At 35.9% G+C, this 26,125-nt stretch overlaps 2 protein-coding genes across 2 annotated transcripts in view; one reads left to right on the top strand and one right to left on the bottom strand.

The window, feature by feature from the left end:
- The window catches only part of LOC137401118 (cytochrome c oxidase assembly protein COX16 homolog, mitochondrial-like), a 386,239-nt gene that overhangs the window by 294,495 nt on the left and 65,619 nt on the right, over window positions 1-26,125 (top strand). The gene's annotated exons all lie outside the window — the stretch shown is intronic.
- On the bottom strand, window positions 35-22,061 carry LOC137400035 (mitochondrial amidoxime reducing component 2-like). Its single transcript, XM_068086343.1, has 6 exons — window positions 21,833-22,061; window positions 13,014-13,196; window positions 10,254-10,437; window positions 2,449-2,595; window positions 2,233-2,369; window positions 35-1,039 (listed from the first exon to the last, which is right to left on the bottom strand). The coding sequence occupies exons 1-6, from the start codon at window positions 22,042-22,044 to the stop codon at window positions 928-930; spliced, it is 975 nt and encodes a 324-aa protein (XP_067942444.1). The 5' UTR covers window positions 22,045-22,061; the 3' UTR covers window positions 35-927.

Genomic DNA, 26,125 nt, shown 5'->3' with positions numbered 1-26,125 from the left:
AATATATTAAGAGATATTTTTGTATATTTAGATTCTAGTGTCAATCAATATTTGTATGGTTTGACATGGTTTTTGTAGACTATTATTGTTGTTTGTAGGTTTAGAATTTAATATTTCATGCTAATTGCAGAAGTAACTTGACCCCTAAAATACTCCGTCCAAATGATGTACAATGGACTTATGAACATGCTGATCCAAGTGTTGTGACAAAAATACAGATCAACGAAAATAAATCAAAACAATTTTTTTACTCAATTCGCAAGAGAGTAAACAAATATTCGATGTCTATCAGCTTAGGAAACATGTAGACAGAATCATTGCGAGAAACTGAAATGCTAATGAATTCACCGTAAAACCCCTGATTGAACGCCATGGTGCTCTAGTTTTCAACCCTTCTTCTCTAGTGCATCAATTGGATGTGGCGTTCAAATAGAGGTGGCGTTCAATTAGAGGTTTTACGGTAATTTTATATGTTATCATCATTAGAGTAAGTTCTTGTTTTAGAGTTTTTAGGGGAGGGTAGCATAAAAACCCTTAATCCTCTGCCACTCTGACACCGTAGGCTATAGTTCCATTTAGTAAAGGGCCCATGTGAAATTATACATGAATAATAGCTCTGAATCTGGTAAAAAGGATGCTTATTAGAGTGTATGTGCCCTTCTTTGTTTCATTAGACCTTATCTATGCATACTAGGACATCAAATAGAGCTACAATACTAGAATAAACCTGCTACCTCTTATGAATATAACTAATATTTGTATCAAACCATCAGTCAAAAGCAAATGGATAATAAAAGGGTATAAAAAATGGGTTATAAAGTGCATAGACATGCAGAAGATGAGCGCTTGCTCGGAGCTTTTCCGGTCAATCGAATGACGAGACCGGTCGAATGACTGGCCGCTGCTGTCAAGTCAGACAGCTAGTTACTAAGAAGAAAAGAGGCTGTCGCCTACTCGAATAATTCCATCATTACTGTCCAAGATAAGGTTGACCCCGAACATAGGAGATTTCTCATCGTAATTCCGGAGCATTCTAGTTCTGTAAGAGAAAAAATGAGAGACACCCACTTATGTGTGTACTATAAAAACTTAGAATATTCAGAGTTACCTGCACTTACTTAATACATGCAAAATCTATCTATTACAATGATTATAAACCTTGGAGCTCCTGAACCTTACCAATCATAAGCTCTACACATTTGCCAAACCCTACTTGTTCATTTCGTCCATTTCCAGCTAACGCCTGATAGCACTAAACCACTTGCAGCACTGATTATATACCATATATAATGCTATTCACATTTATATGAAAAACAATGTGACATGATAATCTGCAGCCAGCGATGGCCAAGCAACGCAGTGTGTATTGGTATGAATTGATGTGTCAAAACATCCAAGGCAGAGGCTCATGGAACACATGAAACGGGATTACTGAACCTCTAAGACTTGATCGAACCCAGGATAGGATTTACTGATCTAGAAAACTGAGTTAAAAATCTGGCTCAGGGACTTCATTTGGCACACAGTGTAATTATATTTTACCAACGAGACGATATCAAATTAAAAATTACAACACTTCAAACCTGAAAATGCAACACATTTACTAAAATAAGAGCCGTGTCCGTCCGACCGAAGCCATGCTAAAATCTATAGGAAAAAAGATTATTCCGCACGGGAATCATTGCTGGACGTTTGGATTCCCAGCCAGGCTCACCACCATCTGCTCCATTCAACCACTTTTCAATATACTGTATAAGAATACATGTGCGCATAGTTATTACACATGAAAATCTCTCACAACGCATGTGACTGCCAGTATATTATAATTTTATGATATATAGTTATAACTTTGCAGAAATTATAATTAAAGATTATAAAATATTTAATTATAATAATAATTATCAGTTATTATATAAATTATAATTTATAATCATGTATAGTTATATTAATTATACAGTTTAAAAGTTCTGTTGAATCTCTCAGTTGAATCGAAATAAAAAAAAAAAAATAAATAAAAAAGAAATATGGATTTTGTGTTTCACATACAGTGTTTAATTTAAATGCACTTAGTTCTAGATAAAAAGAATTATTGTGATATTTAAATGATGTTATTTTCAAAGAAGTATCAATAGAAGTTTTCAAGACATTTGGAATTTGACCCCACTGTGTATTCAAAGTTACCACGCCAAATTGATGATTGCTAGAAACCTGTGGTTATAGAATATGACTTACTTGCGGAGAGTATTGTAAGGTTCTGCACGAGGATTGACAACTCCAGTTGAAGGGTTGACATTGGGGAGACGGCAGCGGCCACACGGCTTCTCGCAGAAGAATTTGATGTCATTTACTTCTAAAGCTCTCCACTCATCCTGTAAAAACCTTTCATAGTATTCTGTCAAACGAGTTGCTACTCAACCAATGGCAGCTAGTAGACTAGAGTTTTCTTACCTCGTCGTAGGCTCTCTTCGTATCAGAGACAAGAATGTTTGGCCTGAAATTACGCCAAGTAACAACCTCTGACCCAATATCTGTATTGACCTGACCGACAGACTTGTCATTGCATATGAGGTAAGGGTAACCATCAGAGAACATAGTCTGTAAAAGACAACGAATGCAGCAAATTTATTTAAAATTAATGTTTTTACTTTTGCTAGTTGACAGAGATTACTTGTTATGTTACGCAGCTTCCTACTGGTAGGTTTGGCTATATACACGAAACCATTTAGTACTAAATAGTTTCATGTCTCTTGGTATTCCTCGGCTAACCATTTTATGCAAAGAATACCAACAGGCATGAAACTATTTAGTAATAAATGGTTTCAAATACCAAAGTGTTCTCCTTTATTTAATTGAGATATATATATATATCCCAATTAAATGAAGGAGAACACATATATATATTGATATATATATATGTGTGTGTTATTGATATATTGATATACATATATATATTGATATATATACATGTATATATTGATATATATATATATTGATATATATATATTGATATATATATATATTGATATATATATTATATAATATATATATAATAAAATATACATATATATAATAAATTTATTATATATTGATACATATAATATATATTATAAATATATATATAATATAATATATATATATTATATATATTTTTATATATATATATGCAGTCAAACATGGATAACTCGAACTTCACGGGACCGAGCGAAAATGTTCGAATTATCAGAGCATTCAAGTTATCAGAGCACTGTCACAAGTCCATGTATTTACTTATTTATTAGTAGATACATGTACATATACAAACTATAATATAAATCAAAAGCACAAATGGCTTGTTTCAGATTAAATGCTTCTAATGTAAAGTTTAAAACGTTTTCATCAAAAAGTATAGAGATTTTTCCATCACTTGAGATTGGTTTGTTGTTTGAGGTGATGTTATTGCCAGGACGTTTTTTAGATTGACATTGGCAAAACCTGATCGTTGTTGAAATACTCAAAAGAAAAGACATCTTTTTCTTTTGAGCATTTTACCCACGATCAATTTTGCCGATTTTCTTGAAGTTTATGCAAAGATTACCTCACTTTACCTCGCTTCCGAAGGGCGATCGCTAAGCGGATGTTTGGTATAAATCAAATTTCACCAAACCTTTAGAAAAGTCGTTGACAAAAATTTTTGCCGATGGTGGTAATAACGATGCTTATGAATTACGAAAAGTTGAGGTTTACCTCTATGGCTTGGAATAAAGTGATTTTTTAAAGCGATAACAACCGTTTTGGTAACCGTTGGGAAAAAACAGTTCGAGTTAACAGTGTTGAGTTCGAGTTATCTATAGCAATTTATCATTACGTGGGAACGGACCAAAGAAACCGTTCGAATTAACCATGTGTTCGAGCTATCTGTGGGCGAGTTATCCATGTTTGACTGTATATATATATGTATATATACATATATATATGTATATATATATATACATATATATATGTATATATATACATATATATATATGTATATATATATATATAAAATTGGGTAAAAATGAAAGTTAAAGTTAAGTTTAAAACAACTTTATTACTAATAGTTTCATATTGCCATGCAATAATCATCAGAATGATTTGATGATTATTGCATGGCAATATGAAACTATTAGTAATAAAGTTGTTTTAAACTTAACTTTAACTTTCATTTTTACTCAATTTTACATCGCTCTATTTTAATATTGAGCACTTTCATGCAAGAGACTGTTCATACTGCATCTACTGTATATATATATATATATATATATATATATATATATGTAACCAACTAGAGTGTGGAATAGGTTAATTTTACTGTGAAAATGAAAATGAAAATATTTGCTATGAAAATCTTAATGAAAAAACCAGTGTTGTCGGAGTTTAGGTTTTTTGGAGTTATCGCTACCTACCTGTAGTTTTGGCACTGCAGAATTGTATGGTGATTAAAAAATTGGAGAAACCAGTGTTGTCTAATGGAAATCTGTGTTTAAAAATTATGCTCAAATGAATAAACAGGAGATGTTCAAGCCGTAATATGAAAGATCTGCTAAGTCCAACAGCCAACCAATCAAACAACATTTTGCTCGTAAACGCGGTGTTGCATTGTTTACTGTTGCTTTAGCTAGCAGAAACGATCGATGCGTAAGGCTTAAATTATTATTAATAACGATGGCATCTGGAGATAGATTTGAGTAATCAGAATGACCTGAAAAGCCTAGAAAACAAAGAAAAACAGGTAATGCACAGGAAAAGACTAGAAAGCAAAATACTTCTAGCCACGCAACAGGAGAAAATTGCTTATGCAAATGGTATAAACGCTTCGAAATTATGTGCGCAGCTGACAGGCAGAAATTGTTCACTGATTTTAATTAAATTTACGCTACAAAGAATCACCAAGATTCCTATTTATCTTTGCTAATAACTGGGTGTAACGTGAAGAAAAGAAGGTCTCGTTGAAGGTCACATTGGTCACAAGTTAAATTACTTCTGTGATGGATGCGCAGGACAGAACAAAAATTACACACTCATTCGCTATTTTCATGGGCTTGTGCATGAGAAAAAAAATTTAATATAATCACAATAAGCCATCCAATGCGTGGACATTCTTACATAGAACGTGATCGAGACGTGAATGCGGTGAATTGCAAATTGGATGTACATCTACCGTCTGATTCGGTAAAGTTGTTTCCAAATGCTCGCAAAAATCCTAAACCTTTTAATGTAACGTCAAGTGAAAGTTGCGAATACGGAAAGCAAGCTCATGGTGTCTTATAGAGAATCATGGAATGGCAGTTACATACAACTGTACTATTGGAAAACCATCTAAGCTTTCTCGTTGAACTCGGTCAACTTGCATTCCCACCAGTTCATTGCCAATCAGCAAAGCAAAATACCAAGATTTGCAGGTCCTTAAACGATTTCGCAAATTAGAGAATCAATCGGTTTTGACAATCTTACAACCCGCGATGTTGAGACAGCAAATAGTGATAAAATTTAGACTTTGTAGTGAAGCTTTAAACTGCTAATAATTACTGGTTGTGTTACTGTACTTATATTATAGTTAAATATAGTTTATAGTAGAAAAATATAATTTTTTATTGAGCAAAATATTTTTAGCACATTCATATGAAAAAATAGGTGATGTCCGTTGCCAACATGCATGTTCATTTTTGTCCACAGAATTACAAAAAAAACAATATCCAGAGTTGAAAATGTTACATTATTTTGTAAGTACCAAACTACGTATCTGTCAATAAACTTACATATCTTTGTCATAAACTGTATTTTCATTGCAGGATACAGTGTCAAAACTTAAAAATTGATTTTATCAATTTTATCAAAACTGCAAAAGTGTGACATCACTGGTTTTTCTATTTTAGTCTTCATATATATATAAGCATAATTATATATACACTGTATATACTAGCTGCACCATCCGGCGTTGCCCGGGTATTAAAAATCAGCTTATAAACAACGAGAAGTAATGAGAGTTGCCTGCCACTTGCTATTAGCCTGGCAGATTGTTGATTATTGCCAATGGAATATTTTAGTGAGCTACGTAATGACAATCGCTCACTTACGCAATTACCCTGAGTGGTACGCAAAGCCGCTGGGTATGTGCACCCATATAGCGACTTATATCGGCTAGCTAACAACCTATTCTCTGTGGCCTATTGGGTAGGGTGTCGGACTGACCCAACGGTAAGGTGGGAGATCAAATCTTCTTCGGTGCGGTTACTTATTTCCAAGACTTTAATAGCTATAGCCGGAATGCAGACACACGATATATGGACATAAAACACACTTTGAGAATTAACAAATTGTTATAAAAACAGGCAAAGTTGTGGTCATAAATAGTATCAGGAATACAGGTGTATAAAATGGCCACTAAACAAACTTTACTACCAATTATTTCATGGGATACAGACAAAAGTTGTTAAAAATGTAGTGAACAAAAACTCAAAACAATTGTCTGGTATGCGTTTCATTAAAAAGAGCTCTTCAACTAAAAAGTTTACAATGCTTGATTTCCTTAACTGATGCGAAACAGTGAAGGAGAAAAAATTTGTTTTGCTATGTTTTTATTAGATGAGACCGGGCTTGCCTGAATGTCTACAGGCAGTTACGATCTCTTTACAGAGGGTGGGCAACTCCGGCTTATGTAGAATGTAATACTTCTCGCAATACGACATTGGAATTTTATACTAATATTAATATTTTCTATTCTATGTTAAATGTTCTGTTGTTATCTTTGAGGGACCAGAAATATTTGCTCAGCTCAGTACTGTTTTTTGCTGGTATTATCAAAAGCTGCTTGATGATTTTTATACCTGGTTTTAAAATCTCCTTCGGCCAAACCTACATATGTCTCTGTCTTATTATTTAATGCTTATTGTCTTAATGCTTGAACGGCAGTTGTAACCGCTCTGGCTTTTGTCACTTGCTTCAAAAAATTTTTTTCTTTGACCAACGATTACAGATGTTACATGTATATTTGGCATGCGGTTGTAGCCAAGTTTAACAGTGGTTTTGTTGAAGTTTTTCCCTCAAAGGATGTTCGGTGGGAAAACACCGCTGCCCTAGTTATTAAAAACTCATGTCAAATGTTGGTGGACACATTAAGGTCAAAGATGGCCAATAATGCTAGTATAATAAGTATAATAAAAGTATAATAAAATCTACAGCAACGGGAGTACGTCTATTATTCTAAGCAAAATGTGGATGGTACAAAAAACAGCATAAGGTAGTATCATAACATTTCAAATCATAAACAATATTTTATTTGCGTGTACCAGCTATTGTAGGCCTCGATGTACTCCTCTGCTCATGTTATATTTTTTTGTACAACTACACAAGCAATTTCTCAAATTATGAATGTTGATGATAATGAAATGAATAACTCTTCTATAGCAAAGCAAGTAATTCTTTACATTTCGGTTTAATCTACCGACCTTACTAGGCATGTCGGGCCCAACACTTAGCTTCGCTATCGAGCACACACATGAAAATAATTCTACAAGTAGCAGCTTGGTATTAAATGGTACAGGTACGATCACCCCAGTAATCATTTGCCAGGCGGCCAACAGCTAAGAGCATGAAGACAGCAAAGAAGGCAGAACTGGTAATAACAGCAGACAGTCTGCTAGTGAAATACTCGTAATATGAAATCCTACACCACAGTTTAAAGCCTCCGGCGCATGCTTGATTTAGCACGGCTACTACAGCTGCAATGAAACAGCTTTCACAGTACAGACCTGTACAGCCTTTGACAGTACAGGTTTCTGTACTGTCAAAGGCTACGTTGACCACTTATGATATAATTATATAGATAACCAGACCAATATGAGTTGCCTGAGTATATATTAAAGAATTTTTTGAATAAATAAATTTTGTATGTAAAAGGATTTTTGTGCACATTACATTTGAGTAGTGGACAACAAGACCAGGTTAGAGAAACACTTCATTCAGCAGAGACAAGAGAAAATGAAACAATCATTACTCTATGAAGAGTCGTATCCACCGTCACCAAAGTTGGTAGTGGAGATAAAAGGTTGCTATAAACGGGACTCAAACTCACGACGTTTGGATTTGTGGGCCAACACTTTAACACATGCACCAATCAAACCCTTAACTGTGGAGATAGTCATTTTTCATGCAAAATTAGTAAACAAGACACTCTCACATTGCATACTAAACTGTCAAGGTGCCGGTAAGCTATAATAACTACCATGACCATTTACTGTCTCCATAACGACGCTAATCCACATTTACTGTCTCCATAATGACACTAATCCACATTTACTGTCTCCATAACGACGCTATTCCACATTTACTGTCTCCATAATGACGCTAATCTACATTTACTGTCTCCATAACGACGCTAATCCACATTTACTATCTCCATAACGACGCTAATCCACATTTACTGTCTCTATAACGACGCTAATCCACATTTACTGTCTCCATAACGACGCTAATCCACATTTACTGTCCCTATAACGACGCTAATCCACATTTACTGTCTCCATAACGACGCTAATCCACATTTACTGTCTCCATAACGACGCTAATCCACATGTTTGGGTCCGCAAAATGGAACAGCAAGATCTGTTACTCGCAAATATTTATCAAATATTTCATTCTCGCGAAGGATGGAAATGGCACATGCAAATGATGCGCAAGAAAATGCTGCGCAAGCTATTCCATTTTAAACATTTTCCACGCTTCAGTCATTCCTATTTCGATTTGAGGAGTGCTTTGAGTATATTTCTTGTCTACTTTCAAGTAATACCTATAGTTTTAAACAATGCCCAAAACTGCATTCAGCTGTAAGGGACATTTGCATTACTATCTTTGATAGATGAAATTGATGGGCAAAAGCACATTGATGAAAAGGTTCAGAGAAACCAAGAGATCTATATAAGTTTAACAGGGCAGCTCGGTGGCAACAGAAGCTAGGAGGAGCTGTAAAACAAATGTACAGGAGTGTGCCAAAGCATCAAGACTGCATTAAACAAAGAATTACTATTAGCCTGATACAATTATTGATTATTTTTTGGTGTTGCTTCCAAAGGTTTAACGATAAAACCGAAAAGCTTTGGAGTTGGAAAACAGACTTTGATACGAACAGAAATAACGAAATAATTAATAGTTATTGATGTAACCAATGATATACATCCCCCATAAGGAAGGCGACAGCTATCATATGGGCGGGGCTTAATGATCGAGCTGTGTTGGGATGAACCCGAACACAGCACTTAAACAAAAAATATGCTGAATAAAGCCCCTTGTATATTTACAAATGTTATGAACAATAGTGGTTATTTTCCTGATCTGTTGGTTTCATTTTGTTGTCAAATAAATATAGTTGCCCAATATTGTCACCGTTATGATCAGTCATTTGCCATTCACAAGCATTCACGATATTAATATTCGCAACCGTAAAATAGCTCAAATTCGGTTTTATATTTAGATTTTGAGTATTAAAACTACACTCCACAGCTTTGCCTGCTGTTCCATCTTATTGGCCAGGTAAAACAATGTGTCAACGATGAAAGACTTTGTCATTTTATATTAGGATGGCAAAATATTAATCAAAAACTAGGAAAAAAAGACTGTTGTTCGGGTGATTTTGTGTAAATTATATTTAACTTTAAGCATATACTACAACACCTACCAATTTCAAAATTAGTAAAAGTAAATAATTTGAAATGTTTTATTTTCCATGGATCCATTTTTTTAGTTAGGTGTTACCTCTACATTGTAGAAATTCAATGTTTGCTATTGTGAATTGCGGGGCCTACTGACTGAATAAGCCAATGACACGATAACAGCGAGTCGCGTTTTCCAAAACCTAACAAGGCAACGTGACCGCCCCGCGGGAATTGTGTTAGCTCTGAAACCCAGGCTAGCACAATCCTAACAGAGAACGATCATTAACCCTCGCCCATATGATAGCCGTCGCCTATCCTTGGGGGGGGGGGCTGTATATCATTGATGTAACCGAGTCATTACTAGTATGATTTTGTGGACACTTTTTTACTGATCACTTGCTCTTATGAGTTCGTAAAGATCAAAGAATGTCAAAGTGGGGTTCAAATGAAGGTGGCGCTCGATTAGACGTTTACGGTAACAAGAAGCTGCTGTCCTTTCCTATTGGTATACGAATATATAAGTGAATCACATCATGAAAACTAATTTGTGGTCTACAATTTGAAATAAACACTAATTCCAGTACTTACTACAGCATTATCTTCTTTTGGTCGAGACTGTCGATTATATGCCTGGCCGACTGTAGGTTCGACCTTTCTGTCACACATCAATGGCTCAAAGAAGAGAAGAGTAGCTCTGCATTTCAAATATTTAGTGAACCAATCAGATGCCTCAGTTCCGCAGTCAAAAGCCTCGGCACTGCTTGAAAATACTCTAATAAAGTAAGACACAAAGCATAAATATTAAAATCTACTTTGAAGAATTCCAGTAAGTTATAGCACACAAAAGGTACATCATATAATCTGAAAATAAGCTGTTATCGTCGGGTAATCTGAGGACAGGCTATAATTAAATAATCTGATAAACTGCAATAATTAGATAATCCAAGGACAAGCTGCTATCAGCAGATAATCCGATGATAAGCTAATATCGTCTGATAATCTGAGGGTAAGCTGATATCAGATAATCGAGGATAAGCTACTGTAATTACATAATCTGAAGATGAACTACTATCATCAGATAATATAATGATCACTTGCTATCATCAGATAATCTGAGGATAATTTGTTGTAATTAGATAATCTGAAGATGAACGACTATCATCAGATAATTCAAGGACCAACTGCTATCATCAGATAATCCGAAAATAAGCTGCTATCATCAGATAATCCGAGGATATGCTGCTATAACTACTGTAGATAATCCAAGCGTAAGCTGCTACCATCTGATATTTCGATGATAGCAGACTATAGATGGCTAACAACTAACACTAGAAGGTGATGACATAAAAGTTTTGATGACATAGGGATATGACGATATACAGAGCCGGCTCTTGGAAACCAGCTCTGCACAGCTTTGTTAAAAATGAACTTCCACAAAATCTTATTCAAATGTGTCGATATTTTTCTATCATTTGCGATTGCTTTTGATGTTCGAAGTGATCTGACTGCCAAGATGTCGCAAGATTAAAATTGAAAAACTTGACCACGGTTAAAACCCGTAGAAGAAAAATACATGCAGAAGTGACATCACTAGTTGTGCGACTCCCCGTCTCTCGCTATTGATATCAACTATTGCATCATGTTGCAGTGTTACTTGTCTCTATTCTGTCAGTCTCTTAGCTGAAGTGCCACTATGGATGCCACAATTGCACTTTCACTTAAATACGAGCGTTTTAACCGCGATCAGGTTTTTGATTTTAATCTTGACAACTGACAGTCGGATTACCTCCAACATCAAAAACAATCGCAAACGATACAAAAACTAATACTTTTCGATAAAATTTGCTACAATTTTGTGTAGTTCATTTTTAACGGGCAGAGAGCAGACTCTTTAGTATTATAGTTCAGTGCAATTGCTGTCATCATGACAGCACATAAATTTTGATATTCAAGTTTGTTAAACGGGTTCTCAGCAATTTTAATATCCAGTTTTTAATGGAGTTGTCTTTGCCACCAAACAGTACTTATAAAGTGATGTGAGTGCGATATCACAATCTACAAACCCATCTCATGAATTTCAGCTAAAATCTGAGTTTATCTACTTGTATATATACAAGTAGATCAGCATTGTCCAGCTATGCTATTCTAATAATAGCTATAGCTGGAGGGACACACATACTTTGAGAAATACATGTATATATATATATATTTCTCAAAGTATGTCCGTCCCTCCAGCTATAGCTATGATTAGAATAGCGAATGCTGATGCAATGGCATGGCCTACCGTCTTTAGGAGCCTAGCGCTTATTAACTAGCATACTGGAATTTTCCATTGGCAATGTGCCAGGCTAATAGCTTGAAAGTTAGAGTTGTTTGACAAAGTTTTAAAACCTTTACAGTTGTTTTTATTTTTCTCTTAATTTATTTCAACTACACAAAACACTTCTCTCATGATATATAGTTTGAAAGATGGAATGGGAAATGTTATATGTTAAATACAAATCAATCTTTTGTCCAAAGATTTTTTTATTCCTCGGGCAACGCCTGGTAACACAGCTAGTTAAAACTATATAGCCTGAGGTCCCTGTTAACAAATTTTTATAACTAAATATATGGAAAATATTTTTATCTTACTATAACAGTAAAAAGAAAGTCGACACTTTCAGAACTTTTTTATTTGCATGAATATGATTCTTAACAATTTAAAAACACCGGTCTGTGGAAAGCCTTGATCATTATAAGACTAGCCCTGCTCTTGTATGACAAATTCCATGTATTCAATATTGTTTAGATAAAACACCAAAAGTAGTTGGGAAGAGAGTCAAGAAAGTTAACAACTTTGTAAAAATAGACAACTGAATACTGATTTCAAAGACAGGCTACTTTTCACAGCAGTTCAATCTTGCAAAATCCTACAATAATTCACTATAATAAGAGCCATGTCCTTTCCTTCGAAACCGCGGCTGGAGGTTTAAAAAAAAATTGCATTATATAGGATTTGAACTCACAGCTTTCAGCATTCTACCATCTGCACCAATCGACCATCAATTAGCTTGGCAGAATAATTGTACTCATAGTTATTACACCTATTATTTCTAGGATCTCTTACAGCCCACCAGACTGTCAAGGCTCTATTTGACCATAATAGCATTAACTTTGTTTCACCATTAGCATTTAGAACGGTAAAAATCTTTTTGCAAAATCTAACAATGTGAGCAATGAATTGACCCCCTGTTGCCATAGATACCTGATCAAATGATTACACTCTTGTTAAATGCAAACCTGACTATGTAACACTGAATTCTGTCTCTGGTAATATTTAATTCTCCATAATAAATTTAAACCTACGTTCCGGTTGTTTTCTGGCCAAGACGTGGAGAGGTCAGATCGATCTGTAGCTGCGTCATATTAGGAGCATCGAGAAGCAGACAGTTAGCGTCGCTGTCGAGAGAGCATCTGACTAGAACAATACTAGGGTAAGTTCTAGCTGAGATGAACTCTCCACTCTCAGTATCAGCCACCATAAACTGCCTATAATAAATTGAGCATATGTTTACTTATGGCTCTTGAGGCTTTTTGATAAAAAAGTTAATAAAATGGTGCAGTTATATATAAATAGATATTAACCTTATCAACACTGTTTAAAGAGACAAACACAAAAAAAGTAAATTATTTCTATTGAAAGAAAAAGCTCCTTTTGCATAACATTGTTCTATAATGTCAATTGGCAAGGTATGTATATATACAATGTATATATACAATTTATATATACATGTACCTGCCAATTTACATTTACATATACCATATAATAGGGGAATGCCCGGCATGGAATAGATAAAATATAGTAAAAATTAAAATATTTTGTGGACAGAAAATTTACTTTTAATCAACATATACAACATTTACCATTCTAACTTTTAAATAAAGGTTTAAGTTTATTTGTGTCTACTGTGTTTATTCCGGTGTAACTCATACTGTCCGGCTGCAGTGTCTCCTACAGCTCTATACTAACTACAATAGTCTTGTTAGCCATGTGAGTTTGAGCATTTTCTCACGTATGGGCATACGTTTTTCTTCTGGAATGGTTTCACATTAACGCTAGCTGAAGAGTCAAGCAATGAAGTGTTAAGCTTGAAGCCATGACAAATCGTAAGTGTAATAAGTATGTAAACAATTTATTCAATAGTATAGTCAGTTGTACAGAGCAGTGTAATGGATAAGTGCCTGTCTGCAGAACTGGAGGTTCCAAGTTTAAATCCTGTGCAAAATGGATTTTCCATTCATAAAACCTTATCGCTGCAACTGCACATGCGGACAAACAGACAAACACTGAGATATATATATATACTAGCTGCATTACCCGTCTACAGGAGCAGATTCACGGGCAGCATAAGGTTTATTGAGAGTTGTCTTTCATACGGTAAAACAACTCCAAATATGCAGTTACATCTTCCTCTCTCCATCTCTCCATCTCTCCCTCTTTCCCCTCTCTCCCTCTTTCCCCTCTCTCCCTCTCTCCTTCTCTCCCCTCTCCCTCTCTCCCCTCTCTCTCTCTCCCTCCCTCTTCTCCCTCTTTCTCTCCCTCTCTCTCTCCCTCTCCCTCTCTCTCTCTCCCTCCCTCTTCCCCCTCTCTCTCTCTCCCTCTCTCTCCCCCTCTCTCTCTCCCCCTCCCTCTCTCTCTCCCTCTCTCTCTCTCCCTCTTTCTCTCCCTCTCTCTCTCCCCCCCTCTCCTCCTCACTCTCCCTCTCTCCCCTTTTCTCCCTCTCTCCCTCTCTCCCCCCTCTCCTCCTCGCTCTCCCTCTCTCTCCCTTTCTCTCTCTCTCTCCCTTAGTTCAACGCAACACTTGCGGATAGACAACATTTTTGGTTTTTCTGTCGGGCGTATGAAGAAACAGTTTTCGGCGTGTGCCTACTTTTGAGCAGGCAACGTATAGCTGGTCATGGCTGATGCAGGGTGACAGTAAGTCGATAGCACCTGCTCTCTTTCTTTTCACAATAGCGTATCGCAACCCTCGGAGTACTCGTGAAAGTTCTGTAATAGTAAGTTACAGTAGGCCTACTCGTAGCTAGAAAAAATTAGTAACTCGGCTGCTGAAGGAAATGAACATGACCCACTATCACGAACAGCGGCAAATCCAACGTTATTAAGTAGTGGAGATGTTGCAATTCATAGACAATACAACATCGTATAAGAAACACTTACCTTTTTGATGTGGAAATTTAGTAGGCGAGAAATGCGTTTTTCCAGTGGCTCCAAGAAACAAACGTTTACGTGACCTTCTCGGTACACGTTGGCAGTAAATATTAATTGCATGTAAATAACTACTCGTTAATTTATTTTATTTAATGAATAGTACATTTGTATAGCTGTATAGACACCTTTGTATAGGCCGCAGAACTCAGGAAAGGTGCTTTTTAACACGGCAGAAAATTTGCCGTTTAAAAAGCGTGCTAATCGGGGATTTCGGTTAATGCGCCCGAGCGGTGAAAGAAAAACAACAGAATCGCCACACCTTTATATAAGCCCTTTGGCTCAAATCGTCAGAGAAAAGTAGCGGCTAATAGTCCATATTACAAATTTACGATATTACGAAATTACGATAATTAGTACTCATATTAATTCGGTTGGCTTCGTTCGACCGAATGGAAAAAGAAAGACCGCTCTATAATTTATTTACCGTTACTACACATATTAATTCAGTTTGCTTCGTACGACCGAAATTCGTACGACGATAAAAGGAAAGACCGCTCTATAAGGCGGACAATCAATCAATCAGACAGACAACGATTGCCGTTTATATAGTAGATAAACAAATATCTATATATAAGTATATAACTTACTATTATATATATATATTACTTTATTGGCAATTATTTCATTTTAAACAGAAATGTTTTCCAAATTATACCATATGAGAATCATTAACAAAAATGGTTAACAGTTATTCAATAAAATCCAATAAATGGTTTGACATATAGTGTTTAAATTACCTATATCTGTAAGGAGACCAGATATTAAGTGAAAGATCAACCTAAATATTTTAACCTAAGTGTTGGGTTTACTCACAAATCCCATTCAAACCCATTTCTTAAGCCCCTTTATCAAGCCTCATATGAAAACTGTATCTTGAGCAATCTTATCCATATCTCATTTCAAAGAAGTCAATCAGACACAATTAGTTAAGACATATTTGCTTCAACTAGTAGATGTCTTTGGGTTTAAGCTGAATAATTTCATATGCTACACAAATTTGCCATCAGGCTTTAAAGTACGAGAGAACCGTTTTGTCAAGTATCTCATTTTGTTACAAATATTAAAGCAAGTAAACCAGTTAATTAACGTAAAGTTAAGTAGAGTTAAACACAGACAGTTAAGTTAAGCACAACTTAGCTTGCACTTAACTTGTGTGCAAGTTTAGGAGTGTGAAAGTTAAGCACACAACTTAACTTGCACGCAATTTATGTGCATTTTAAGTTGTGTACTTAACTTGCACACAAGTTAAGCACTTGTGTGTCAAATACATCACGGTCTGTTTTACTAAGTACAACACATACCATTCTGTTAAGCACTCCAAATGATAACTTTTAAGCACTATTCTGCAAAGTACTGCCATGTCAAGTTCCTCAAATACTGTTTGTCAAGTACCTACAAGCACTGTTTGTCAAGTACCTACAAGCACTGTTTAGTCAAGTACAGTTTTGTTAAAAGTTGATTTGCAACAAAATTCCCATTACAGTTATTTGGTATCAAAAGATTCACCATGTCTTACTCTGTTATGTTGTAGGCATAGATATTGTAAACCCGAGATATGCGAATAATCAAAACAAGTGAGGCCTATAATTAGCAAGATGCAACGTCATGGTGATGTGTAAAGTGAATCAGCTGATCTATTATTAACTCCTATTGACTTAGCATTAAAACTGCTCAATTTTTCCATATTTGTGCATCTGAAACTGCATATTTTATTGATAATATATAAAACTGACTTTGGATGAGAAAGGCAGGAATCTTAGACACATGGTAATGGATAATACCAATGATTTAGAAGCTTCTATATCATTGATAATACAAAGAGTGACCAAATAGAAATTAAACTAATAACAACTAATGAATCAAATGAGATTTAGAAGCAGTTAAGTTGGACCACTGTATTAAACACCCATTAGACATGACTGAAAATAACTAGATGAGATAGCTTTTGTCTAAGGCTGGTTGAACTAGATTCCTGCTTTGAAGCGGCATAGTGTATTCTGATTTTAACATAGCGATTTACAATAGTTTTGAGTAGATTGGTAGCATGCGCTGTGCATGAGACAATAATTCTCCTAGACATCCATCCAGCGATGTAAGCTCTATATTGTTAAGTTTATTGTCCTTTTTCAGTATTGTGATCAAAGTATTTTGAATGCTATTCCTCTGCTCTAATCAACAGACTCTCTGCTGTAGAGTTTTGATTCTTCTTTTTAATATTGAGTTACGTGTGAAGCAGGCTGTTTAGGTCTAGCACCGCGTCGGCAGCTTGTTGTCGAGGCTGTAGGTGTGTCCTGATTGCTAGAAACTGCAGGTTGCTCATCATCATGGATAGTAGTATCACCAGGTGTAGTATTTTCAGGGTCAGGTATTATGGTGCTGTCTGCTGTCTGAGAAGTTCTTCCATGTTTCGACAGGCTTTCTGTTCTTATGGTTGGTGTCTGTATTTTCACAGCTTTTGGCTGAAGGTAGGTTGGATAAGCTGTAAATATTGTAGGTATTGCATCAAATTTTACCATTGGTTTTCTTCCAATACCTGGTGGAACCTTGTAGCGGTCTTTCTCAACATGTTCACTGCATAATACAGAGCTTGATGTTGGAGAACAATCCTGTCTTCGCACCGCCTTTATCCAAGCATTACGGGTCTCAGCTCGTTTCTCGTTTGGAAAGCGATGAAATGCCAGATCTGGGCATTTCTCAAGATTGCTTGAACATCCATAGGCACAGCACCAGCTGCGGCTTGACTTTTTCTTAGCCTAAACATTAACAATACATACATGTGGTAGAATGGATATCATTACATGACTTGGAATGAGACAAAAAATTCATTCAATCAATTATGCCAAGCTAGATTACAACCTTATCAGCTGAGAGACAAGTTTGTAATATATGTTGTTGTAATCAGTCTAGAAACTCTTTCTTTTGATAGTTCCAAGCATTCATTCACTTAACTTTCAATTCAGAATAATCATAGAAAGGTATGTTCGTTGTTATGAGACCATGATAAGACAAGTGAGTTCAGTTGAGTAGGTAGTTGGTTTGTTTCCAGTATTTTCTTACAACGTGAACCAATGATATAGTACACGTGCAAAGGTTAGGTTTACCAAATATTTAAAATTTGTATTGTGGGTTCACATACCTGGGGTGTTGTAGTCTCTTCTGATGACATTTCATCAAGAATTTGGTCGTATTGTAACGTTTATGACTTATGGTGCGTTTACACTGGCTGATTTTGTCACCGATTTTGTCGTGCACAGACAAATTTGATGAGTCGGTGTCGGTAGGTGTGAACAGAAAGATCAGTGTCGGCACCGATCTGAAAGTCGGTGTCGGTGAAACCCAGCAGTGCCCGGTTGCACCGACCAATCGGACGCTCATCAGCCAATCAGAAGCTAGGAGCCTCTGATTAAATGGGCCTAGGCTTTAATGACAGTGCTAAGTTTATGAAACGAAAGGGGTAGGTTTAATGAGAGGGTAGGAGACTGTCATTAAACTTTCCCTCGTGCTCTTTCTGATAGTGAACCAGCATGGCTAGCAACGATGTGAACGCGAGAGTACCAAAAAGTCAAGTTAGTTCGTTGATAAAACAAGTCGATACAGACTTGTTTGCTGTAACTTTTATTTAAATTAATTAAAAGTGAATAGCCAGTTGTACGACTACTACTAGTACTAGCACTACTGTAAAGGAATTTGCCGGCCCTTACTTAAATTATTTCATACAGAAATAAATTGCGTGTGATTTCATTCAATGTTTTATTAGCGAAGGAAATTCACTAGCTGAGGAGTGTACAGCCATTTGCTCTGTCTACTAAGTGAGCGCTGCTCCCTTATATACAAAAAAAACTGCCCATTCCGGCTAACGGGGCCAAGTAGGAACACCGGCTAACAATGTTTAAATGGCCAATAATTAGGCCCGCTAGTGCGTTGATATGACAACATAAACGACGACAATTGATAGCATAACGAGTAACAAGGCTATAATAAAAAGAACAACAGATATAATAAAATATTTACAGACATAAAATATATACAAACATATAATTACAAGAAGTGTAAAGTATTGGCCCGGCGTCCACCACACTACTATTACCACTAATATACATTCACCATTCAATCTTCTTCAATATTCATTTTATTTATTATAATTACTCGGACGAAAGAACTGTACGTACAGTTCTTTGCTTGGACATTCATTGCCTCATCAATCATTCATTGCTCGGCATTCAGTAGTTGCTTCTAGCGGTAGTAGTAGGAGCAGTAGTAGTAGTGTAGTACTAGTATATAATTTTCCAGATCAAGCGCGTTGATTTTTATGTGTACTCGTCTTCGCGTAGTCGGGTGAAGGTCAGAACGGCGAAGCGCTGTGATTGCCTGTTGGTACCGACAAAAATACTTCGATCGCTGCAATGTAAAGGGGGAGTCGGTGTCGGCACCCATACGTGAAATGTCTGAGGTACCTGTCTGAGTCGGGGTATCGGCACCTAATCGGAGTCGGTGTTGGCCAGTGTAAACGCACCATTAAAAACTAGTTGGACAAGCATGCTTTCACTACTAAACTCATTGCTCAGCTGAAGGCTCTGTTGCAATGATGCACATCACTGCGACGTAACGTCATGAGAACAACATGCAATTATAGGCCTCACTTTTGCTTCATTGTAATGATAGCTATTCGCCAATCTAGGGTTTACTATATCTATGGTTGTAGGTGCTAAATATGTGGAAATGTGATTACAAGCTCTGAAAAGCTCAAAAAGGAACAGTTGATCGCAGCCATCACGAAACCGCTCACAAAAACGAGATCGGAATCAGTATTTTTCTCTGACGTAGTCATTACATTTGGTTATTGTTTTGTCACGTGATGTTTTCACGTAAACTGAAAGGCCAATAAAATGCTCACTAGAAATTCCCCTGTCATACAGCCCACGACCAAAGTGATATTGGAAAAAAGAAAGGGTACTGATGGTTGAGAAATGCAATATTAGCAGTCAAATGGCACTGTTGTGCAATAGAATAACTGCAATGGTAGCTGTAATGTACTGAGTGTGGGTGTTTTTATATACAACAAACAGCAATAATGAAAGGAAAAGATTATATGTTTGTATCTCTACCCATGCAATAGGAGAAATGCAATATTGGCCAATATTAGAAGTAAAATGCACTGATATTATTAGAATAACCAATATTATTAATATAGTAATAATATAAAACCAATGCACAATGTTGTTTACATTTCAAAGCGTCATAGCTAACTATATCACGAAGTGATATTTATATAGACTTTAGGAAAATCTATTTAAAAAGTGTTTAGTCATGACAAACAGCAATAATAAAAGGAAAAGATTATACGTTTATATCTCTCCTCCTGCAATAGAAGAAATGCAATATTAGAAGTAAAATGCACTGATATTATTAGAATACCAATATTATTAATATAGTAATACAGTAACAATAGAAAACCAATGAACAATTTTGTTTACATTTAAAAACGTCATAGCTAACAATATCAAAAAGAATATCACAAACTTAGTAATAGTAATACAGTAATAATAGAAAACCAATGCACAATTTTGTTTACATTTCAAAACGTCATAGCTAACAATATCAAGAAGAATATCCAAACTTATAATTAAATACCGTAATCTCATAAAAATCGTTAGAAAAAAATATCATCGTCATTTCCTTTACTGAAATGAAACGATTTCAAAACTCCTACGCTAATTACAGAAACCTTCAACAACACTATAGACGGGTGAAATGTGCACGTTATTTTTTCGTGAAATGCGCACACTTTATCGTTCTATTCTCTGTCGCTCGGCGTTTCGATTTCCGGTATTAACTTTTATTAAACCAAGCTTTTCAAGCGTTTTGTGGCGATTTTCGTCCAAATTAATCTGTCTATTTGTGTATAATCCGATCAGATTGGTTAGTTTTAGGAATTTGCGGTAACCTTTCAAAGGCTTGGTAACATATTTAAATAGGTTTATATGCGTTTTGTATCATTATTATATTTAAACGACTTGACTGAAAAATAGTTAAATTTGTTTATAGGGTTTCGTTGCAAGGGTTTGGTGACGACCGTTAACAGATAATTTTTCAGGAGTTGTGTGCCCATGTGCATTTATCATAAATCTCCCAATCAATCGCTTTGCTTTTGTTTGGTCGTGGGAATATAGAACTTCTCGTAGCACTAGTTTATGACAAAACCTTTGGGTTTTACCGAAGAGCCCATATCAAATAAGGATGCTTTGCAGTTTTGTTTCGGCTTGGTCTAATCGTCTAGTTGTAATCTGATCATGTGACCCATACTTTGCGAATAATTTCTGCAGCACTTTTCGATTATCGCAGGTGACCAACAGGCTCGCCATGTTTATCAGAAAATGATTTGTACTCCTTCGAGCTAAGGTTAAAAAATTAAACGAATTTTTCGGTAAGTTATAAGATATCAGTGCTGAAAATGACAGCATTACAATGACAATGAAATAAACGCATAACAGTAGACATAGTTTTATTGAATGCATGAAGTATATTTGTGAAAATATTTCGACGAATGAGGTTGCGTGAAAGTGTAAACAAAATTCATCTTGTACAACTACGTCCCATTTGAGCTGTTTTGGAAAGAGATTCTAATCTACGGCGGTTTTGTGATGGTCCGATTAACTCTGCCTTTTTGAGCTTTTAAGAGCTTGTAATCACATTTCCACATAGTTTGCAAGTACAAAACAGCAAAGTAAGACATGGTGAATCTTTTCATATCAAATAACTGTAATAAGAATTTTGTTGCAAGTCAACCTTCAAGTGCCTCAAGTACTGCTTTGCTATATGCATACAACAAATCAAACAATGCTTTTTAAGATAACCTGACAATTGACACCATGACATCACTTCCTTTAGCCAGCCTTCGACCAACTAAACATACCTGTCCCTTAGTGCAGAATGAGCTAGTCCGTAAGGAGTGCATAAAGCCTCATCAACCTCTATGCCTCTACATGACTTGACAGGATAGACAATCAGTTTTGAAATCACACCGATTTTTCTTCGACGCAGCCAATACCTGTAGATGTATCCAACACCTGCGACCGCGATGATCGAGCCAGCGATAGATAAGAGCCACTTGTTCCAATTCGACATGTCAGCAGTATATCAGGTAACCTAAAAAAAATTAAAACAAGATGAACCTACACACACTTGTTCTAGTATATACTCTTATAAGGAATGCTGACACTGAAGGTATAATCTCTAAAATGTTCAGCCTATAATTTGATTGAAAGGATGCAGTCCTTTTCCTTATCACAGCCGTGTCACTTGATGGTGCTGATACCCATCATAATACGTAACATACTGCTGGTAGGTACATAATTGACCATGTCAACTACCTCTGAGCCTATAGTAAAATAAATTACGCTGTACTTGATTAAGGCTCTGAAGGCTACAAGTACTTATGTAACTCGGCTGACCACTTCATTAACATCATCACAATGTAACATTTAAGGTTGTGAGGTTACTTTATGATTACATAGATTTGAGCCAAGAAACTAAATCAGTGGCTTCAAGAAAGTGAAGTTTTGCTGAGTTTGGGTAGGAATAAAATGATGATTGACTTGAACAGGCGAGCATCACAGTGCTGAATAGCTTGAAGTAATTAGTACTGGTACAAACTGTAGCTGCGTTAAGACCCATCTGATGATGACCAGCTATTTGATGAACACACTAACATACCATTATCTGTTGTAGTCTTAGAAGTGTGTTAAGTTTTTGATTTACCTAAACTGCCTATTACAGCTATACGATTGAGCAAAAGGATTAAATAAAACACTTGCGTGTGACAAATAACTATTTAACAAATTAACTATAAGGTTAACCTTTGAAGAGCCTTGAACTAAACATCAGTAACTTACATTACTGACAACTAGTATTATATGTATGTACTCATCCTTTTACTGTTAAATGCTTATCTTTATACCAGAAAACTGCTATGTTTTGTTATATGCAGACCTGCTTTTAATCTATAGTATTTAATCCTTAAAAAATAAAAAATGCTTTTCATTTGAGGCAATCAACAGCATACCATATTACCTTAGGTGGACCTTTTTAAAAACTTAACAACTACAACAGATGAATAAAAAAGATGAACAACAAAAATTAAGTCAAAACTTTTAGAGCTTAAAACCTTTAGGAACGGGAAGTTTCATAGCATAATCATGGCCAAAAATTTGGCTACTAGATAACACTCAACACACGGCAGAGGTTACAGCCGGGCAACACACCCACGAAAAGCGCCATTTGTATAGACGTTGGACAGCCTATGTATTGGCTACAGCTATTGCAGACCTTGCTGATGCATTGTGCATAAGTAAAAATGTTGGTCTACGCTGGTACAAAAGAAACCGACGCATCTATTGTTCATATCAATCGCTTTCATAGGCAACTGTTTTTATTCCAGATTTACCTGTGAAGAAAAAAGCCACATAGCCATGACTCAACAACCCTAGGAGCATTAACTACTTTGGTGAAGGACTAAATATACAAACTTTTCTACCCTGCAAAAACTTAGGGACTGCAGACGTGGGGCAAATATGGATTAAACCTCGGTGACTTGACGTTGAAAATGATGTGAAGAGTACATGAATATCGTTTGTCAAATAAATTGACTTTTTTATAAATTGGACTGGCAATTTCTTTATTTTTCAAAGTTGGCTAATGAATACTGCTTTACTTATGACTTTATTTTTAGTTGTTGTACACTTAAATAATAAATGCGATACTGCTAAAATCGTTGCATCAAAAAACACTGCAATGCATAATGATTGTCCGTTCTTGTCAGACAGATGCTGGATTGAGAACTATACAACAATGCTAACGATTTTCATCTTGTGCAGAAGTATTTGAAAAATTATGTCTATGCTTTGATGCTCTTTAGATACCCATCAGGATCAAGACCATTCGTCCAAGCTTCATGACATCTGTTTACTAGGCAAGGCTACTAGAGTTTACCACAAGCAACTTTCTCCGGATGAATATGCGACTGCTAATAAATTGGTTGGTAGGGTAATTATTTTTTGATTTTTTTGCCCTCTGTAAGAACATCAGCTATAAGCTTATGGAGCATGTATAAACTTCAAATTAATTTCAGTTGACGCTAGTACCCAAAAATAAAAGTTCAAATCACCAGTTGAGAGAACAATTTAGACTGAAAAACCAACCACAGCAGAATGTATGAGTGAAACGGAAGAGCAATATATCAACCTCTTCACTCGACTACAGATGAACATTTGCGCTGTTACACTCGCCTAGCAAATTGCCACAAATTTGATATGGTATTACCTCCCTTGGTCAAGGAGCCTATTATTTGAACTATTTTTTATAGCCATGCTAGATCTGGACATCATCAGTTCTTGGCAAAGCTAATTAAACTATGAAACCACCCATTCAATGGAGAGCTTGCGTTTCGATTTGGCAAAGCTGCAAGGAAAGTCAGCAATATTTTTATAATGTGGGTAACTTTCGCATACCGATAGTGGAGTAGAATTAGCTGGGGTCAACTCTAGAGCTTACCAAATTTTATGCTTCTACTAGTTTCAAGGAAGCATATTTTGAAGCATGAACAATTTTACATGTAGATGAAATTGAATGCCCGATAAAGTGACCCAAACAGCAAACTACCCAACAGAGAACATTTGCGTTGCAATCTCAGAAACCATGGTTATGTCGCAAATCCCGAAGTTGAGTTGAGAATTTATAATAATAGTAATGAGTTTTGCAACACGTGCATCCGAACGAATCAAAGAGTGCTTCTTCTGAATCTCAAGTTATTTTAGCCAATATAAGCCTCCAATTCTCGGAAAAGGTTGTTTAAAACCATTGCTACACTAAATCGGAAGTACTGAAAATGGCGTCAGGTAAAAGTAATCGATTCTTCTTTGCCTATTTTGAAGATAACTTCGACATTTTGGACACTTTTACTGAGTAATTTGGTATTCCAACCAATGTCGAAAGCATTGACAGGGAAGGGAGTGATGATGATGAACGACATGAAGATACTCTAATTGACAATAATGAAGATTATGAAGAGGTAGTGCGACATTTAGAATAGCAAGAAACTGTTCGAGTTGAAAGTGCAATTGGAGAATTTTTGCATGCAGATGAGCTTCAGAATCGAGGAAGAAAATGCTTGCCTCAACACTCGAGTTTCTGTAACTGTAGGCTAGGCCCAAGCAAGTCTTGTTGAATTCTTCAATTTTCGAATAAACAAGTGACTGAGTGCAAATATGCATGTGCAGAATTATCTAGTGTTGAACTGGAGATTTTTTGCTCTCAAAATAGAAACTGGATTTCATTCTAGTAAGGTGACTATTTCTAGAAAAAATTTGGCAAACATCCCTAGGCAGAAATCGAGAACTGACTATCGATATTTAGGACTACCCATATGCAGATTTCTATTTGCATACTTGCATACCATTGGTGTCACAAAGCTGGAAGTGCTCATGGCTCACTACAAGAATGTTAAGTCAGTTGTGCCAAGAAAACTAAACCGCGGGAACAATAAATACATCACATATGAACAATCAAAAGCATTTCAGACTTTCATGATCAACTTTCTGGTGTTGCCTGGTCGAATTAGTGGAATTTCAAGAAAGGCTACTGAAGTTCTACCCTCCCATATGTCGAAGAAGTTTGTCTATGGAAGATACTCTGAAGCAGTAGCAGTTTGTGGTCGCCTTTCAACTCCCATAAGTGTGTGCAGCATTAAACGACTTTGGAAGCTTTTATTTCCAGGAGTGCATTGCTGTCGGACAAGGTCTGACTTGTGCTGGACATGTCAAAGTAACAACTTTATAATTTTAAGTCTAGTTACATTTGTAGATTTCTTCTACTTTTATAAATTATTTTCTGTAGATTTACACAAGCTTTTTTACGTCTAACTTGTGCTTGACACGCAACTATTAACTTAATTAACACTCATTCAAAAATCTGCCAGACAGCTATTTACCCAACTTGTTGGACTAAGTAACAAGAATGTGATTTAGTACATGTAATTGAAAAGATTGAAACTTTTGCACTAGGTTTATTTTGTGTTGACTATTTGTAGTAGCACGGTAAAGAGTGATGAGAAGGAGACTGCGCTGAAACTGCAGGAAGCACATCTGTTGGCAGCATCCAAAGCTCACCTCTACTACAAGGAGTCCATAAAGAAAGCTAAAGTTGGATTTTG

The sequence above is a fragment of the Watersipora subatra genome, chromosome 7 (genome assembly GCF_963576615.1).
Source record: "Watersipora subatra chromosome 7, tzWatSuba1.1, whole genome shotgun sequence".
Taxonomy (NCBI): Eukaryota; Metazoa; Bryozoa; class Gymnolaemata; order Cheilostomatida; family Watersiporidae; genus Watersipora; species Watersipora subatra.
Note: the sequence above shows the minus strand (reverse complement) of the source record. Positions and strands in the feature narration are given on the sequence as shown.